Below are 20,787 nucleotides of genomic sequence, written 5' to 3' on the forward strand. Positions count from 1 at the left end.
AGATGGAGCGTGGTGTATTTTTGGTGCGCAGAAAAATGCATGTCTGCTAGCCACACTTGGACTGCCATTAACAATGGCACTGCAAATGTGATACATGTTTGCAGTGCATTTCTGAAATGCGCAGCAAAATGTGCATTTTCTGTGTGCTTTGTTGTGCATTCCGGAAATGTCAAGAGTGAATGTGGCTAAAGCATAGCTGTGTGTTTTATAAATGCGCATAATATTCTCTGCTTGCTTTCAGGTTCGGCAAAGCCCTGTTCATTTTAATGAATAAGGAAAAAGTGGTGGGAGGAGAGCTTGATTATATGACCTGTCAAAGGCATGTGACTGAGCTCTTGTCCTATCACAGAGCTTCTATGTAGCTTTAAGCAGAGAACACAGTGGTTGGGCGCCACTGGCTCTATGAATGACGTGTAAAATAAAGGTGCAATGTAAAGTAAACATGGATATATCCTACAGAGAGGGGACTCTCAGTATTATAAATAGCCACCATGGGCCCCATGAATAAGGCAAGCCATAGATGAATCGATTTTCTTTCCTTGTACTATGGGTTTGTCAGTCCAGTGTCAGTGTTGATGGGGAAATCCCTCCCACGGTGCTATTGTATCCTCAGACGGGGGCACGGGGAACCTTTCCGACTGGCGAAAATACAATGATTACCGCTAGAATCTGTATCCCCTCGCAGTAATTGCATGTAGAAAAATCCGTCAGGCTGGGTCTACTCAAGTCAATTGATGGTTTGACTTTGGTATAATCACTCTTCCCAAACATGGATCAAAATTCAGCCAGTCCCTGCTGAACCGGCATGTCTCAAATTGCAATTCAAGCCTTGAGTGGCCCCTGTCAGCACCAACCAGCTTGACAAAAGTCAATTTCACCAGTTCCTCTTGCCCATATACAGTATGTGGCATCACAGTGGTGGACTGTTCTATGCTGGGAGTGCGTTCACTTGGCACCTCTAGCAGTGTGACCAGCTTTCGCCAACAGCTCCTATTCACAGTTTATGATCAAGAGCATGTAGGATGGGAGCTTGACCACATGACTGCCAATCACAATAACCGCATATTCCAGAGCCAACTACTGGCCTCCGGCATGTACAACCACTTAAAAGGTTGGTAAGACCCGGCGGTAAGGAGTTAAATATCAGCTAAGCCGCATGGAAATGTTTATTATTATAGTTATTTTTATAGAGCTGACAATTAAGGCAGTGCTTTACATTCTTAAGGAGCTTATAATCTAAGGTCCCTATCTCATATGCACGGGATAAGTAACCTATCAGCATGATTTTGGAGTGTGGAAGGAAACCATCCTACGTACATGTAATGAAGCTTTCTGTAGATTAGACCAAGCAGGTCTCTCACGACCAGGACAAAGCATTTGCTGTCCATTTTCCTTTCATTCCTTGACATCTTAACATCACATCTTAGAGTTATTGTAGGGCTGCCCTGAACCAAACTGCTGCTTTGGAGAACAACTGTATCTTTCAATGGACTTAGTCACAGTGATTTTGTCTGTGCTGGCCCCAAGGCCTTTGATATTTGATAGGCTTCAGCAAGCTTCTATGGTGTAAAGTGAATGACATCCGAGGTAGAAGGGGATATAATCCCATCACATGAGCCGATATACAAAGTCCCAGTCTGCGGGGGAATTTAATGGGTGGGAAAATCGCAGCCTGTTATTATAAGCTGATTCATGACAGCTTATTTTACTAAACACCACTTTTTATCATTGTTGGTACTATGGATAAATTCCAACCTTATTCCCGATTTTACATTAGTACTTTTTATTTGGTTTGGTTTAAAATAACACATCAATTGCCATTGTCCTAATTCCTTACAACTCCCGCTCTCAGTACATTTAATCTAAGAGAGACAATGCACATTTAGGTCCCGTTCACACGGGGTGGATCTGCTTTGCTGAGCAGGGGAACTGTGCACTGATCACTGTACGCTGATCTTCCGCTGAAGAGAGAAGGTAGGTGACAGACCTGTGTCCGTTCCGCTTATGCAGAGCAGATACCGATACAGCCCGTTCTGTTCTATAGGCTGCCCTCTGATCTGATCCACCAGGATGGAGAGGAACAGATCCCCTTTTGTTTTTTGTTTATCGGATCCGATTGGAGGTGGGCGGGTGTAAACGGACCCAAGTCCATTTACATCCGCTGCTCCATAGAGATAACTGGAAGGTCCAATTGAATCCACCTAAAAAACAGACAGGCGGATCTTATCCAGAGGGGAATTTCCGAAACATTTTCGAGCTTGCCGTGGAAATGTGTGTCAAATAAGCCAAAAGAGCATTTCTGAACTTTGGTGCTTATGTTGGACAAAAAGACCTTGCACCTAATCAGTTCATCCCAAAGGTATTCGGTAGGGTTGAGGTCATCGTTCTGTGCAGGCCACTCGAGTTCCTCCTCATAAAACTATGTCTTTATGGGGCTGTCTTTGTGCACAGAGAAGCAGTCCTGCTGGAACAGAAAAAATGCCTTCCATGAACTGTTGCCATAGGTTGGAAAATACAGTTGTCTAAGGCCGAGCATACACGGTTCAAATCTTGGCTGGTTCCTGCTGAACCGGCTGAGATTCGAACCGTTAATGGTCAGGCTGAATGTACCAAAATGATTGATCGATCAACTTGGGTACAACCAGCCTGCCGGATTCTCTTGCGTTTATCGTTAATCAATGTCTTCTCCTGGCAGGGACAGCTAAACCAAAAGATTTTTCACCGGAGTCTGTTCCCATATGTGCGAGCCGGCCGCAGTGCGATTTGAAAAAAAGTCCTGTGTGATTTCAGTCTGGTTCAGGTGCAATTTCTAATCTCATACACTACAATTCGCATTGGAATTGCACCTGAACTGCTGAACGAAATCGGACCGGACGGGGCTTTGAAATCACACTGCAAACCAGCCCACACATATGTGAACCCTTAGCCCTTGTACACACGGTCGGACATTCCGACAACAAAATCCATCGGATTTTGTCCGACGGATTTTGTTCGAAACTAGTGTTGCATACACACGGACAAAGTTGTCGGAAAATCCGATCGTTCGTAACGTGATGACGTTATTTAGTTATGACGGGACTACGTTCAGGCTAGTAGCCAATAGCTTTAGTCTAGGAATTTGATCTGAGCATGCGTGGCACTTTGTCCGATCAGAATTCTCTACAAACGATCAGACAAAGTCCGATCGGATCATGTTGTCAGAAAATTTTACAGCCCAGCTCTAAAGCTTTGTCGTTCGGATATTCCGACAGAAACAGTCCGATGGAGCCCATACAAGGTCGGATTATCTGACAACACGGTCCGATCGGACATTTTCCATCGGAATGTCCGACCGTGTGTACAACGGCTTACAGTTTTTCATAATTATAAAGAAATGGTAATAATTTTTCATTAGCAGAAAAGAAAATATCTCCTATGTTGGACTTTGAAGGCACATATGAGTATAGTTGAAAGAGTATACAGAGTATTTTTAGTACAAAAAATTATTTATTGTTGATTAAACATAATAGCTAAAATTATACATATGAAAAGATGGAATGTCTAGGCAGTTCATGATGTTGTCACGATGTTGGTAGAAATAAAATATATATGAAGTCCTCTTGCACCCAACACGTTTCGGAGTACAATTTTTCTCCTTCTTCAGGGATGTGTGAAGAGGAAAATATATCTATAATATAGTTCAGGAACAATCAATGTCTGGTAATATATAAAAAAAAAATGTGATGGAATGTTGAAATTCTTCTTGCCACCATAAACTGTAAGTAATGTAAGTGTATGAGTTAAATTCTCCATACATTCGTCTGTTCTACTATTACCAGACAGATATTTTCCTCTTCATACGACCCTGAAGAAGGAGAAAGATTGTACTCCGAAACGCGTTAGCTGCAAGAGGACTTCATATATATTTTCTTTCTTACAACATGGTGACAACATCATGAACTGTCTAGACCTGCAATCTTTTCATATTTTCATATGTATAATTTTAGCTATTATGTTTAATCACTAATAAAAAAAATTTTGTACTAAAAATACTCTGTATACTGTTTCAACTATACTCATATGTGCCTTTAAAGTCCACCATAGGCGATATTTTCTTTTCTGCTTCTAATACTGGATGTTGCACTATATTGGGACAATATTACCGTTCTGCTCCTTTTGTCATAATTTTTCTTTTTCCAAAAAAAAGGGGAGGGGAAGGAGATCACTGCTCCAGGTGGATATGTGGATTCAAGACTTTCCTCATAATTGGGAGCACCAGGTGCAGGCTAAGCAATGGCAAAAAGAAAGAAATAAGGAAGTTCCGGACAACCGCACTTCGGGAATATAGCCTTTATTGTAAAAAATCCAACAAATACAAGCCGCAGCAAAAAATGGGACAAACAAACTGACGCGTTTCACACTTAACAGTGCTTAATCATAGCGCTGACTAAGCACTGTTAAGTGTGAAACACGTCAATTAATTTTTCGCATTTTTTGCTGTGGCTTGTATCTGTTGGATTTTTTTACAATAGAGGCTATGTTCCGGAGTGTGGCTGTCCAGAACTTCCTTTTTGCTTCAAAAAAACTCACTCAAATTACACAAAAAATAGGTATCGGTAATTGGTATTGGCGAGTTCTTGAGAAAAAAAGTATTGGAAGTTGTAACTGGTATCGGTGCATCCCTAGTATTATACTATGGACTGTACACAACAAAAGGTTACTAAAAAAGGGAAAAAGTTTTTGGGACTTTAAATGAGGCTGGCACTAAAGGAATGCCTGTCTCCATCCCTATCAAAAATATATTAAAAGAGAGAGCAAGATTGGGACTTTAAATGAAGCACACATCAGTAAAAAAGTAGGTCAAGTGACTATAATATTTATTATATAAAGTCCATGATATGTTATACAATCATTTCGGGTATCAACCTCAAAAATGCCAAGGGCATACAGCCTCCACACGATAACTCATGGACTGGTATTACACAATAATTTACAATCGAATACAAATTCATATAAAACATAAAAAGCAATACATACATGTATAAACATATCCTACTGTAGTTGAACCCAAAATGGTCAAGATAACCATGGTAAGTGAATAATAGATTAAAAAAAAAAAAGTTTTTTGAATAACCATGCCTAAGTAATGAATTATAAGACGGAGAAGATCAAATAAGTCTTGATATTCCATGGTTGAGACAAAGGATAATGGCCAACGGCTCTACGTGTTTCGCGGTATTCCAACCGCTCATCAGGAGCATACAACATGGAATAATTCTGAAAATTATATATAAAATAAAATGAAAATTTGGATTAATTGATAAAAAATTAGCGGAGTAATTTAATTATTATAATTAATTTCAAGGCTGGGCGTCAAACTCACATCTGCATCAGCGGGCCAGTAAAAAAGCATCTGGGTCCGCAAAAAGAATCGCAGTGCATAGCCACCAGGCACCGAGGCAGCCCGCGGGAAAGGTAACCACCAATGCAGACACTTCCAGGGTGGGAGGATGCAATACCTGTGAAGTGAATGCAAATATCTATCTGAAAAATCTATGTGTGACAGACCAGATAAGGATCTGTCTTTCTGTGAAAATATATTTGTATAAGAAACTAGGGTGAAGAATGAGGGAGCAAGAAAAAAGGGGGGGCACCAAAACATGAAGATAAAAAGTGTGAGCAAGAAAATACCAGACTAAGATGATTAGATAAGTGAGCTAAGTATCGTGAGAATAAGTGAAAGTTCAGGAAGGAAAAGAGAGATGAATGTATGTAGCCCAACCTGTGAAGCGCCCACATTGGAGAACCATCCTGATCCCAAACACCGGCGCCATGCTGGCGAACACACTACCGGAGAGTAGGACTGCCTTCACCTGGGCGGCTCAGCCGTCAGGCGATTAGCGCCAATCCATCTCCCCAGTGTGATTGCGGAAGGTATTGCATCCTCCCACCCTGGAAGTGTCTGCATTGGTGGTTACCTTTCCCGCGGGCTGCCTCGGTGCCTGGTGGCTATGCACTGCGATTCTTTTTGCGGACCCAGATGCTGTTTTATTGGCCCGCTGATGCAGATGTGAGTTTGACGCCCAGCCTTGAAATTAATTATAATAATTAAATTACTCCGCTAATTTTTTATCAATTAATCCAAATTTTCATTTTATTTTATATATAATTTTCAGAATTATTCCATGTTGTATGCTCCTGATGAGCGGTTGGAATACCGCGAAACGCGTAGAGCCGTTGGCCATTATCATTTGTCTCAACCATGGAATATCAAGACTTATTTGATCTTCTCCGTCTTATAATTCATTACTTAGGCATGGTTATTCAAAAAACTTTTTTTTTTTAATCTATTATTCACTTACCATGGTTATCTTGACCATTTTGGGTTCAACTACAGTAGGATATGTTTATACATGTATGTATTGCTTTTTATGTTTTATATGAATTTGTATTCGATTGTAAATTATTGTGTAATACCAGTCCATGAGTTATCGTGTGGAGGCTGTATGCCCTTGGCATTTTTGAGGTTGATACCCGAAATGTTTGTATAACATATCATGGACTTTATATAATAAATATTATAGTCACTTGACCTACTTTTTTACTGATGTGTGCTTCATTTAAAGTCCCAATCTTGCTCTCTCTTTTAACAAAAGGTTACATTTTCTGCCCAGCTCCATCAACTTTAAGATCAAAGTTTATCAAACTTGGTGGTGCCAGCAGTGCCACCTATGGCTTGAAACTTGGCCAACTCAGCTGGAATCAGACAACATTCAAGCAGTAAATACACTTTATTTACAGTGTACATAGTTTTTCACATGGGATTAGTTATGACACTAGATATTTGATGGTTTGGTTGAAAGCACAAGCAAATCCGGGAACGTAACTGTTTTTCGAAAACCATTCCATTGAAGTTCTGCTTTAACTGATGATAGGTTATCTTTAGTGTGTTTAACACTACATTTCAGTTAGACTAGAAGTGAAAGTTTTCAACTGGGTGGCACAGTGGTGTAGCGGTTAGTACTCTCACCTAGCAGTAAGAAGGGTTGCTGGTTCAAATCCCAATCACGGCACTACCTGCCTGGTGCATGTTCTCCCTGTGCCTGCGTGGGTTTCCTCCAGGTACTCCGGTTTCCTCCCACACTCCAAAGACATGCAGGTAGGTTAATTGGCTTCTGTCCAAAATTGGCCTTGGCATATGAATGGGGACCTTGGATTGTGGGCTCCTTGAGGGTAGGGAACAATGTGAGTGTGCAATGTTCAGGGATAGGGACAATTGTAGACACTCACTCAGGTTGGACTGGTGTCTTTATTCAACCTTACTAACTATGTAACTGGTTGGGACCTCTGACAAGACACATTCTAATCTAAATGATCCTGCTGGAACATGTACATCACTGTAAACGTGATTCTTCTCCATGCATGTAATATTGATGATTTCTTTGAAAATGCCCCATTCATCTTCTCACCGGTATAAAGTTACCTGTACATTGGTCACCTGCTCGCTTTTATGTCTTTATTTTAGCCACATAGGCCATATGTCCTCCAGCCAATGTAGAGTTCCCATATGTCCCTCATTACACCAAAGGCCTCATTTTGTCACTGGAAACCTTCTGACTCCTGTTTCCCACAACTGGTGTCACTTTCCACTTTAAATACACTGAAAAAAAAAAAAAAAGTATGTGAGTCTGTGAAATGTATATTTTGTAGAATCCTGGAAGCAGTAGGCTGTTTTGATATGTAGGCTATCATTTTGATGTGAAAAAAATCTAACATTGTTCATGCAGGCTTCTATGTTAAAAGCCGCTAGCACCACCTAGTGCTGATATAGTAAACAGCAAGCATTGCACATTGCAATTAAAGCAGCAGAAAAAAAATAACTTGCATAACAGATGTATAATTAATTAGATAACACTAGGTTTCATAAGTGGATTTATATTAAACTGCAAATTTAATTTATTTCACTTAATAATTTGTATTGAAATATGAAGAAGAAGGAAACATGTTTTCTTTTAATTCAATAATACATTTTCAATACCAATTTATTTTAAATGGAAAACAGATTATGCTGCTCTATATGACCAGAAGAATATAACGTATAATGTTTACCGCACATGACTGTGTTAGGAAAAAGCCACTATGTGTTATTTAACCCCTTAACGTTCTGCTCCGCCGTTTGGTAGCGCACATTTTGAGTCACGCTAACTCATTGAAAAATGTGGACTTTAAAGGGTTAAAGAGGAACTGAACTCTGGAAGCTGTATATGCAGAGGGCAAAGGACCGGTCACCAGTATTCCCTGCGGTCTCCCTGCAGCTGCTCTTTCCCCATGGTCTCTGTGTGGGGGTGGCCATCTTGGTAGAAGCAGGGGTTTACATTTTCCAGAGTACTGCTTAATTAATTCTATTAATACTACTAGCTGAGAGGTGCTCAATCTGTGGCCCACCTGTGGCTTGTAAATAAACTATAAGCCCTTGTACACACGGTCAGAGAATCTGTCGGAATGAGTCTTATCGGACCGTGTCGTCAGATAATCCGACTGTGTGTGGTATGCATCGGACTGATTCTGTCCGAATCTCCATCCGACCCAATTTTCCAACATGTTCAGAACTACAAGCCATCGGCTGCAGTGACTGATGGTACTCGTAGTTCATTTGTTCACATAAAACTCTAAATGAATAACGCGGCCATGTAGGCAGAGCCCCACACAGCCCTGCTGTTTTTGAATTGTGACAGCGGGTGCTTCTGAAAAGAAAACCCCCTCCGCTATCGCAGTGAGGGGAGGGAGAGGCGGCAGGAGCTGGAACATGTTACATGCTACACATTAAGTTCAAATGGAACACGTGACATTCAATTATGTTCAGCAGAAAGCTGTCCAAGACATAATGTAATATAACTGTATATACGAGTTCATACAGCTATCCTTTAAATCAGTGGTCTCCAAACTTTGACCCTGGGGCCGTATGTGGCCCTTAGCTTGCCTTTTATCTGGCTCTTGGGGCACTGATGCCAACAATGAGGCATAATTCCTGTCACTGGTACCAACAGTGGGGCACTATTTCTCCCACTGACATCAACGATGGGGCACTATTTCTTCCATTCACACAGATGATGGGGCACCATTTCTTCCATTGATACCAACATTGGGGCACTATTCCTTCCATTGATAACCATCGATGGGGCACTATTTCTTTCATTGATAACTATCAATAGGGCATTATTTCTTCCATTGACACCAATGGGGCACCATTTCTTCCATTGATACCAACAATGAGACACTATTTCTTCCATTGACACCAATGATGGGGCACCATTTCTTCCATTGATACCAATGATGGGGCGCTATTCCTTCCATTGACACCAACGATGGGGCACTATTTCTTCCATTGACACCAACGATGGGGCACTATTTCTTCCATTGACACCAAAGATGGGGCACTATTTCTTCCATTGACACCAACGATGGGGCACTATTTATTTCATTGATACCAACAATGGGGCACTGTTTCTTCCATTGATACCAATGATAGGGCACTACTCCTTCTATTGATACCAACGATGGGCACTATTCCTTCCATTGATACCAACAATGGGCACTATTCCTTCCATTGATACCAATGATGAGGCACTATCCCTTCCATTGATACCAATGATGGAGCACTATTTCTTCCCTTGACACCAACAATGGGGCACTGTTTCTTCCATTGGTACCAATGATGGGGCACTACTCCTTCTATTGATACCAACGATGGGCACTATTCCTTCCATTGATACCAATGATGGGGCACTATTCCTTCCATTGATACCAACGATGGGGCACTATTCCTTCCACTGACACCAACAAAAGGGCACTATTTCTTCCATTGATACCAACAATGGGGCACTATTCCTTCCATTGATACCAAAGATGGGGCATTGTTTGCTCCCGCTGGATGCCAGGACATTTTCTACTCTCACTAGTCCTAGTCTGGCCCCCCTAAAGTCTGAAGGACAGTAAACTGGCCCTTTTTTTTTTTTTTTTTTTTTAGAAAGTTTGGAGACCTCTCCTTTAAATGATTGCTCGATAAAGGGACTCCTGGTACTTTTGGTCCATTGGACTTTTTTTGTATAGCATGCTGGGTGAACATCAATAAAGGTGATTCCTTTTGCAGAAGTTAAAGATATGCTGACGACAGACCTTTCATTTGTTCTTAATAACCACACAGTGTGGATCTGCCAGAATTCACAACCAGTGAGTATGCATGTCATTTAAAGACTTGCCCCTTCTCTGTAAGCTGCAGCATTACCTCTACATATAAGACGCCATTAAAAATTTGCTGTCTACAACAAAGGGCCATACATTTTACAATGTTTTTTTAAATTTTCTTTAGATTTACCGTCAACTATGTGGTGCAAGTGCCGGCCTGATTGCACACAAATTGAAAGTGGTTAGGTTTGACCTCTTATTACATGGTTTTAATAAATCTAAAGGAAACTTGCACAAGAAAATTGTATAATGTATGGCCAGTCCAAATTTATAATTAGTGATGCTGACAGTTGCATATAATTGAACTGTTATTAGTTCTTTCCTCCTAAACAAGGAATAGGCTGCCTGAGAGAGGCCTCATTGACTGCTGCAGCCCCAATAGTGTACAGAACATGATATTTTCTATAAGAACAGACCCAGGTAACTAGGTATACATATTGCATATTTATGACTGAATCTTTTCTCTTGCCTGGAGCTGAAAGAGAGAGATGAAAAAGCAATACACTTTATGGCACAAGAAAAAAAAAATAGCTTTTATAAAATATTAATGAAAGTGGTTTGTTCATTATGAGTTGATCTGATATTTTCATAGAGAGTAAATGATAATGTCGTTTTCTGCAGGGTAAGGAAGAGTTTGAGAAAACACAGAAGGAACTGCTGGAGAAAGGAAACATTATCCGACAGGGGAAAAGTCACCTAGAACAGCATCAGGTAATGGTAACACGTCTCCATCTCTCTCTCCTATCAGGAGTTGTTCTTATATGGAGGTTACCATTGTTGAAGTCCTTCTAAAAATGCTAGTGATTGTACTTTGTTAGTGCTGATACTTTCTCACAGACCCCCAGACTATGAGATTGATTTACTAAAACTGGAGGGTGCAAAATCTGGTGCAGCTCTGCATAGAAACCAATCAGCTTCCATAGAAACAAGGTGAAGCTAGAAGCTGATTGGCCACCATGCACATCTGCACCCGATTTTGCACTCACCAGTTTTAGTAAATCATATATGCAGGTCCAGAGTCAGAAATATCAATTAAAGTATGTGAGCAAAATAGCATGATGTTTAACCACTTGCCACCCTCCATATAGCAAAATGGCATCGGCAATGTGGTTGTGTTATCCTGACCGGACATCATATGACGTCTTTCAGGATAACAAGTCCCTAGGGTGTCAGTCTGACACACTGCAACTCCAATCTAGGTAAAGAGTCTCTGATGGAGACTCTTTACCACCTGATCAGCCAGGTCCAATCACAGCTGATCACATTGTAAACAGGAAGAGCTGTTGATCGGCTTTTCCTCACTCGGATCTGTCAGACACAAGTAAAGGAGAGCCGATTGGCTGCTCCTCTGACAGGGGGGTCTGTGCTGATTGATTATCAGCACAGCCCCCCCCCCCCCAAACTGAACAACCAGGGATGCCTCCAGGGATGCCCACCACTAGTCACCACCAGGTATGCCACCCATAGCCAGCAGGGATGCCAATCAGTGCCCGCAATGGATGCCAATCAGTGCCAAACAATAATACCTGCCAATTAGTTATGCCCATCAGTACCACCCATTGGTCTACATCAGTGCCCATCTGTGCCGCCTATCAGTGCCCATTCGTGCTTTCTATCAGTGCCCATCTGTGCCGCCTTTCAATGCCCATCAGTGCCGCCTTTCACTTCCCATCAGTGCCACTTTTCAGTACCCATCAGTGCCACTTATGTGTACCCATCAGTGCTGAATATCAGTGCCGCATATTAGTGCCCACCATCAGTGCCACCTCATCTGTGCCCATCAGTGCTGCCTTATCAGTGCCCGTCAGTGCAGCCCCATCAGTGAAGGAGAAACAGAAACAAAAAAAAAAATTTTTTTCCAAAATTTTCAGTCTTTTTTTTTATTTGTTTAGCAAAAAATAAAAATCCCACCAAAAGAAAGCTCTATTTGTGGGAACAAAATGATAAAAATTTCATTTGGGTACAGTGTAGAATGACCACGCAATTGTCAAGTGCGAAAGCTGAAAATTGGTCTGGGCAGGAAGGTGTATAAGTGCCCAGTATTGAAGTGGTTAAGCAACTAGCTTCCCCAGAAGGAAAGATTAGCATTTGTAGCCTCTCTATGTCTCCCATGACATATAAGGGTTAGGGTCTCTGTCCCAGTGACTCCTGCACCCCCATTATTGCACATGCATCACAGATGCAGGAATTGATGGAAATCTCCACAAATGGTTTATATGCCTAAATGCTCTATTGTTCTGGGACGACTCCCTGGGACACGGCACATCACTGATCTCGGTATAGAGCCGATGACAAGATCCAATCATAGCTGATCACATGTAAACAAGGAAATGACGGTTATCAGCATTCCTGTCCTCACACTGACCGCGTGGAGAGAGCCAATCAGTGGCATTTCCTCACAGGGAGGATCTTCAGAGATAATCAGGGCACTCATAATCAGTGCAGCCTCAACAGTGCCCATCATTGATCCCAGTCAGTGATGCCAATCAGTGCCCATTAGTGATGCCAGTTAGTGCTGCCTTTCAGTGCCACCCATCAGTTCCGCCAATCAGTGCCACCTATCAGTACCATCTATCAGTGCTGCATGTTAGTGCCTTCTCATCAGTGCCACCTCATCAGTGCCCTCCTGTGTCGTCTCATCAGTGCAGTCTATAAGTGCCCATCAGTGCAGCCTCATCAGCGCACATCAGTGAAGGAGAAAAATTATATATTATAAAATTTTATAACAGAAACTAAGAAAAACTTTTTTTTTCAAAATGTTAGTTTTTTTTCAAAAACAATAAAAAATAAAAATAAAAAAAAACGCTCTATCTGTCTCAAAAACATGATACAGTTTTTGTTTCTGTTGGATGCCCGCACAGTTGTCATTCAAAGTGTGACACCGCTGAAAGCTGAAAATTGTCCTGGACAGGAAGGGGGTAAAAGTGAAAATTGTCCTGGACAGGAAGGGGGTAAAAGTGCCCAGTAGGCAAGTAGTTAAAAATCAGTTGATCTGTTTAGCATGAATGGGGGAATCTCCACTGCCGGCTATTGCATTCAGGCAACCACAGCACCCACGGCTGTCTGAATACCCATTGTATGGTGCTGATCCAGGTGGGTCCCCCACACAGTCCCTTTCACCTCCAGTGTATTCAGGTGCAAGCATCAGTCATCCAGCAATGTGGAACAAATGCAATAGGAGCCAAAGGGCTGCACACTTGAAAACTGCACCTACTTTAGTAATAATCTTTAAAACGCTATATGCAGCAACAGTAGACTCCGTGGAAGCATGGAAACACAGTCAACGTGTTTTGTGCTGACCTCCTTGCTCCCACAGTGTCTATGCATTTGTTCTGCCTGTCTGAATACCCAATCAGTGATTGCATCTGATAGGATTAAGTCACTGTTCAGCCAATAATTTTTAGTGCTGAGAGGGCTGTCGAATTTCGAGCAATTCAGCAGTAATTGTCCGAAGTTTGAGCAATCTATGGTCCATGGTGGATTTCCCACCCCGTATTCAAAGCTTTAAACAATGTGGGGCTGGAGTTGTGCTTTCATTTAATCTACAGTGAGTTTAAATAGTGTTAAATAATGGCTAATAAGCTGTAGTTTAAAGACAAGTAGGCTTATTCAGAAAAGTTGTATTCTTCTTAAATGCTTATTCTTAAAGAGACACTGTCACCTTGCCCATGCAGGGCAAAGTGATGGTGTATCTGGAAAGGGAACCCCCCAACCTCAAAAGGCTGTCAGCAACCCATGGAAGTGGAGGCAATGTCACAGGAGCAGGTCATGCTCCCCCATACCCGAATGGCAGGTAATCTTGATGACTGAGGAGGAGCAAGGAAGCACAGGTAAAGTAAGAATAGGGGAGTAGGAGGGTGACATTTTTAGAGACTCCATAACTTTCCCCTGCATGAGCAAGGTGACACTCTGTCAATATATAATTGGCAGAGTTTATATTAAAACAAATATTCACCATGAGCCTGCCTATGACCACCCTAACACCTCATAGAGGCCATGTCACCACACCATTCGTTTAAACTAAAATATTTCATTGTACGGCATTATATAATATTTACCTATAAAAGCCTTCTTGTGTAGACCTTCAGAAGATTGCTGCTGGGCATCACCATCACACATGTGATATCAATAGCCACAGAAGACTCAGAGCTGTCACTCTATAGTAGTGATGGTGAACCTTGGCACCCCAGATGTTTTGGAACTACATTTCCCATGATGCTCCTGCTCTCTGCAGTGTAGTTGATTATCAAGGGAAATGTAGTTCCGAAACATCTGGAGTGCCAAGGTTGGCATCACTGCTCTATAGTATGCTCCTTTGCTCTTTCCCCAGCAGCTACATAAGATTATGTAGAAAATTTAAGGGAAAAACTGAGGAGCTATCCAGCACTGACAGTAATTAAACTTAAATCTTGCGAACTCAATGTAGAGCTCAATGTTTTAACTGGATACAGAACAGTTTTACCAAGTCAAATTCACAAAATATGTTGATGTCTCTTTTCAGCTAAAACAGTTTGAACGTCTGGAAGAGGAGGTTGCCCGGCCTATTGAAAATGACCTGTCAAACTGGACACCCCCTCAACACTACAGCCAAGTCCGCGGCACCCTCTGCAACTCTGACCGGCAGCTTCTTCTCTTCTATCAAGAGCAATGCGAGGCCAATGTCACCACCCTTACCAACGCCATTGATGCCTTTTACAGCTCCATCAGTACTAACCAGCCTCCCAAGATTTTTGTGGCTCACAGCAAGTTTGTCATCCTCAGTGCCCACAAGTTGGTCTTTATAGGGGACACTTTGTCACGCCAAGCCAAAGCTCAGGACATCCGAAACAAGGTTACCCACTACAGCAACCTCATGTGTGACAAGCTCAAAGAGATAGTTCTGACCACCAAAACAGCAGCACTTCAGTACCCATCCCCATCGGCAGCCAAGGATATGGTGGAACGAGTCAATGATCTCAGTAATAGCACCCAGCAGTTCAGAATGGTGCTTGGTCAGTTGGTCGCCGTCTGAAAGGCCAGCTGAATTCATTATCAAGAGACAAACATCAGGTTTGACACCAAGAGAAGACAAGAGGTCCTAATTGCTCATTGAGCTTTGACTTCTCCTTAGAAACTTTATTGAACTATAATTCTACTTCATGAAAAATAAATGTAATGAACAGTGACTCTTTACCCTCAAACTACACTCTATCTACTACACTCTACATTTCACAAAACAGAGGAATGTCAGACAACAATTAGCTCTTAGCTACATTTGTAAATAATTTGGGATTACATGTTCATTCCATGTCCCCAGGTTGTCATGTATGAACTTTTTTTGACAATGCATTTTAATAATTATGTTTTAAGCTGCAATACCACAGAGGTTAATCCACTGAAAATCTGTCATTGCTCTGGGTGCCTGTGTAACACATCACTTAGAACACTAAAACAGGATGATGCAATACTCTACAATGCATAAACCAACATCTTGGCATACCATAAGACAATATAAATTTAAGATATTTGGAGCTGTGTGTAGTTTTGGTGGCTACTTGGGCACAAATACGTTTTCTGTGTAGTTTTGTGCCCTACTATACCTTGTTCACAGAGAAACCCAATGTTAACAAGTCAAGGAAGAGCCTGTTGTCCATGAAAACTTGTGAACAGCTGTATTGTATAACATCTTTTAAAAAAGTAAGCATGCTTCTGATTGGATGTTAAGGGCAGCACATTTACCAGTTCCACTTTATCTGCCCTATGTTAGCAGACCCTGACACAATTGCCACTTCTGGTCTGTGCCTGGAGTATTACCCAGTAAGGCTAGCCATACACATTAAGTAATCAATGGATCCACAATAAAAAGTTTGGAAAGGTGAATCTTCCCAGCTGGCTGTTGTATTCTGCCAAACACTGCTCCCAGGGTAGTATACCCGAACGAATACCAGACTGAAGTTTGCTGAGCCAGGTGCCACCCATGGCTCGAAGTACGGACAATTCCTGCTGAATCTGACAGAATTCAAGCCATGGGTAGCCCTGTCAGTACCATCTGGCCCAACAAATTTCAGAATTTAAGCCAGAGTAAGGATATTGCAATGGTAATTATAGCTAATGTTATGGAATGCTTCTAGCCATACTGCATGCTGGGTCTACACAGACTGCTTTTTATATAGCCTTATACTATGGCCTTTACACAATAGAAAGTCTAATAATAAGACCTTGTAGCTCCCAACCCGGACTTTCTCAGTCATTGCTATGTATATATTTCTGATTGAGAGTGCCAGGTCTTTTAATCCAGAAGAAGACATAATTGAATCTGTATTTTTACAGAAGCATGAAGGTGGTGCATGTCCAAGTAAAGTGTGCACAACCTTAATAAAGCCTTCATAGCTCAAAATCTACACACACCAAAGTAACCAGAGACGGTGACACTAAGAGACAGAAGTGCCTCTCCTCAACTCCCATTGTCTTCTTATTACCAGCCTGTCTTGCACTGCTGTTCAGTGTGACACTGAGGTTGTACTTGGAGATTACACAGGCAGCCACATTGCAGATTACCCATACATCCCTGGGCCTGACACTATGCCTTAATCCATTTTTAGGAACCAATCATTATTCAGTTTTTCAGTGAAGCCTGAACCATTGGGTCAGCGGTAACATTGAATCTCTTAGGATGTAATTTTTGTGTTCAGATTTGGGAGAATTCAGTGTATTTTGATGAATGACATAGATTTTCTATTTGTAGGGCTATGTTTTATGTGAGAAAAATAAGGTAAAGAAAATATTGTCACAATAGGATATACTGTTGTGGCATTAATGAATCTCATTGGAAGTAATGACTGCACATGTTTTTTTTTTTTTTCTGTCTTGGAGTTTGGACATAATCTTCCAACAAATATGACCTCATCTCTGTTCATGTCATTATTGTACTCGGAAATTTATCAGAGTAGTAGAGAACAATTACGTCCTATGGTTTGGAAGCAGATTATGTTTTCAATGATAACTTGTTCATTAGGGCACATTGGAAAACCAGAAAGGAAGTGTCTGTGTTGCTTAGAAGAAAATCAGAGCAACGTTCCATCCGTTATCCTCACCTGTCTTATCCATTGCTGTGGTCAGTGACCAAAGGAGCAAAGTGACGAGCGCACCAAGTGAAAGGAATGAATAAGGTGAGACATTCAATGATCCAGGAGTATCTCATAGTAGAACTGTTGCTCATTTAATAAGACCACATCAAACTGATGCCCTTTTCATACGGATTGCTCTGGGAACTCCTAATTGGTGCTGGCACATATAAAGAAGACTGTGGACACAATGGAGGAAGTACATCGCCAATGCTCCATAGAAGACCTTGTAAATGTGTCTTGGTGGCAATAATAATGGTTTGTCTGTATTCTTGTAAAGCATCACAATAGCTCTAACCTGCACTAGAAATGCAACTGATAACAATAGAGAGACGACCTATACACTTTCCTTTTCTCCAGTTTTTGTAAATTGGAGGAAGCATATTATTGTATTTAACTATCGATCTGCCAGAAGGTTTGTGCTGTTTACAAGTGGCTACCAGCAAATGAGTTCAATACAAAGTGGTGTGCTTTGGGCACAACAGGGCTAGTGTACATAGGGATGCATTTCCAGTTACGTTTCCTAAAAATATCCTGTTGGTCACCATAGCTATCTTTAAAGTGCACCTCAAACAAAAAAACTTTTTTTCACCTTTGGATAGAGTGGGGAAGGGTAAAGCTGGGCATACAACAGTAGAATTTCATTCTTTTTTGTAGGACAAGGATTTTAAAAAAATGTAAACAAATTTCTCAATGAAAATGTGGTTTTCGTTGAAAAAAATCATGCTTATTGTAATGAAACCTGTTTTAAGCTGGCCGTACATGGATCAAAATTCAGAGAGTTCAGCAGGGACTGTCTGAATTTCGATCAATGTGTAGACACTGTGGTTAAACAGAATTCAGTTTAGTGATTGACCTCTGTTCAGCTTCCCTGTCAGTTTACTCTCGCTCAATCAGGTTTGCAGGCAATAGAGTGCAGCACTGATCATTGCATTCTGATGGCGGTGACACTGTGGGGAGGATTCCCCCATACACCTTGAATGTTGGATGGACGGATGAGGGAATTGAGTCGGTTTTTTCAGTCAACCAGAGGGTTGAAAAAAAAATAAAAACATGTATGGCCAGCTTAGAATTGCATTCAAATAGCAGGTTGACATTTTAGAGCCTTTCAAATTAATTAATTGACTCAGTGATGGCAATCAAGAATGTTCTGTAGAACAATTATTCTATGAACATTTGAGTCAAAATCTAGTCATGTATGGCTAGGTTTAGCATCTGTGTTGCTAATGTATGGCTGGCTTGAGGTCTCCTTGGGGAGATCAACCCTACCTTCTTTTTATGTGGCAATGTTATCATCAGACAATATGTAAGGGAAAATCAGCACTGAGAACATACTCCCAACTGCATCGGTCCCCCTGCTGGCTCCACCCAGAGAACTGAACAATCAAACACTGCTGATCGCTCAGTCATCCGCCTCTGCTCTGAGCAGAGAGCAGTGACTGTCATTTATTGCCCCCTGCTCTGCCCCTCCAGCACTCACTTGAGAGCCGGGCTGCGGTGGAGGCGAGAGGGGCTGGCTCAGGCTCTCAGTGACATGCCGAGAGGCCGAGCCAGCTGCCGGAATCTTTCCTGAGCCTGGACCAGCTGAGTGACTGGTCACAGGAGTGCAGAACAAACTAGCTTAGGCTATACTTCTCCTTTAAAAGTTAATGGGGGTTCTTGCCTTTCCCTACATTAGTGAAAGGTACGTGTCCCTGTTGGATACTTTCTTCACTTGTTTTGGTGATGTCTTGTACATCATTACATGCCCGATAAAGAAAGGTATTAACTTTTCTACTTTAAAGAAGAAAAAAAGCTTGGCTTGAGATGCATTTTAACCTAATCTGGACTTGCAGTTCAACCCCCCCACATCCCCCCCCCCCATTAGTTTGTAGCTAATGTCCTTATAATAGTGGAATTTAATTTAAATTATTGGACATCTAAAACAGAAAAATAGACATGGAATGGCACATCAGAAAACACATTTCAGCCTGCAGTGTACCATTAAGCTCACTGAAGCTTTCCAGCTGTTGAACAACTTCAAGTCCCAGCATGTCCAGCCAGCCACCATTTCCCAGACATTTTCTGGAAGTCATTTAGAACTCATTAAAATGTCATAACAAGGTGATAACTTTACATGTACTCTGTGTTTTCACACACTTGTCAGGGCAAATGAAAACATCTTGAAATTGGTGCTATTGAACTTTTTTTTTTTTTACATTACGTTGGGCATAAGCAACAGTTGGTTCTCATCGGTTCAAAATGTAGAGTGGAGCCAAACCTTTTCTACTGTTGATCTGATAATGGTAAAACCATATCTGATGTCGGGATGAGAAGTAGAACGTGAACTCTACAAGATCTGAGATATAAGAGAGATGTTCCTGTTGTTATGGATTGGATTTAGAGAGCACATATACAATCCAGAAATGCTCTCAGATATTGTATAGAAATGTTGTGTGGTGTTCCAGGTTATTGTCCCATTAACCCATCTGTACTGAGGTACATGCAGCTTTGGCTGTGGAAGGGTTAAGGCCATCAGCAAAGTGTGCAGTGATGACTGGTTCTCCAAATTACAAACCTCTGTCTGTATTTATCCAACATCCATTCTTATGTAGAACGATCTAGAGTTTGATATGACCAGATGGTTGAATAAATATTACTGATTCAGATGATGGAGTTTTTGTTTACTAGAAGCAAAATGAATCACTACATTTATTGATGACATGGCAGGTCGGAGCTTCTACACCAGAATGCAGAGTTCATTGCCCAGTAACAACATGTGGCTATTGTTTTTTGACAGCTGGCCCTGCCTGCTCAGCCAACAATTTTGATCAAAGGAGGGAGGGGGCTGGCAGGTCCATCCACTAAGCAATATGCATACATTGTATGGCCAGCTCTACCGTGGAAGTCTTCTAAAGGTACATGGAGCCAGCGAGAGAGTCAAGTGGGTAAAGCAGACCAAACATAAAACACACTACAAGCCCATTCATAAACATAATACAAGTAATTTTGAGAATCAAAAGCTTATGATAAGCTTTTTATTGTCCTAGTTTCTGGTTTCCCTTTAGCCAACGGTGATGTAACCCTGGCTTGCAAGAACTCTGGCTAGCTCTTGCTTGTGTGTCATACTAGATAGGGGACAGCCTGTTAGTAAAGCTGCGCCAGATCTTGTATGGTGCATGCGTGGGATTCGGAGCCTAGCCATGAAAGACCTGTAAACGGGACAATCCAATAAAGAAAGAAGTATGTTCCCATTTGTACATTTTATAGTTTTCCTAAATAGCATTGGCATTTTGTTAAAGGGGTTGTAAAGGTTTGTGTGTTTTCACCTTAATGCATCCTATACATTAAGTGGAAAAAACACCTGTCAGTGACCCGCCCCCCTTTTTCCTTACTTGAATCTTCGAACTTGTCCCACGGGGATGCGCTATCTCTCTGCCCAGGGTTCTTGGCTCTTGTTTGGATACATTGATAGCAGCGC

General features: G+C 41.5%; 1 protein-coding gene across 2 annotated transcripts in view; it reads left to right on the forward strand.

The window, feature by feature from the left end:
* Window positions 1–19,975, forward strand: part of BCAR1 (BCAR1 scaffold protein, Cas family member) — a 213,218-nt gene extending 193,243 nt beyond the window's left edge. Inside the window, exons 6-7 of one of the 2 annotated variants that reach the window (XM_077455736.1) lie at window positions 10,846–10,935; window positions 14,726–19,975. In XM_077455736.1, coding sequence (XP_077311862.1) covers window positions 10,846–10,935; window positions 14,726–15,235 — 600 coding nt within the window. In that variant the 3' untranslated portion in view covers window positions 15,236–19,975. The remainder of the gene's footprint in view (window positions 1–10,845; window positions 10,936–14,725) is intronic. The other variant, XM_077455737.1, reaches the window with a different exon arrangement.
* The last annotated feature ends 812 nt before the right edge of the window (window positions 19,976–20,787 follow it).

The sequence above is a fragment of the Lithobates pipiens genome, unplaced genomic scaffold (assembly GCF_037356315.1).
Source record: "Lithobates pipiens isolate NorthernLeopardFrog02 unplaced genomic scaffold, aLitPip1_a1.2 Scaffold_10, whole genome shotgun sequence".
In the NCBI taxonomy this organism is placed as follows: domain Eukaryota; kingdom Metazoa; phylum Chordata; class Amphibia; order Anura; family Ranidae; genus Lithobates; species Lithobates pipiens.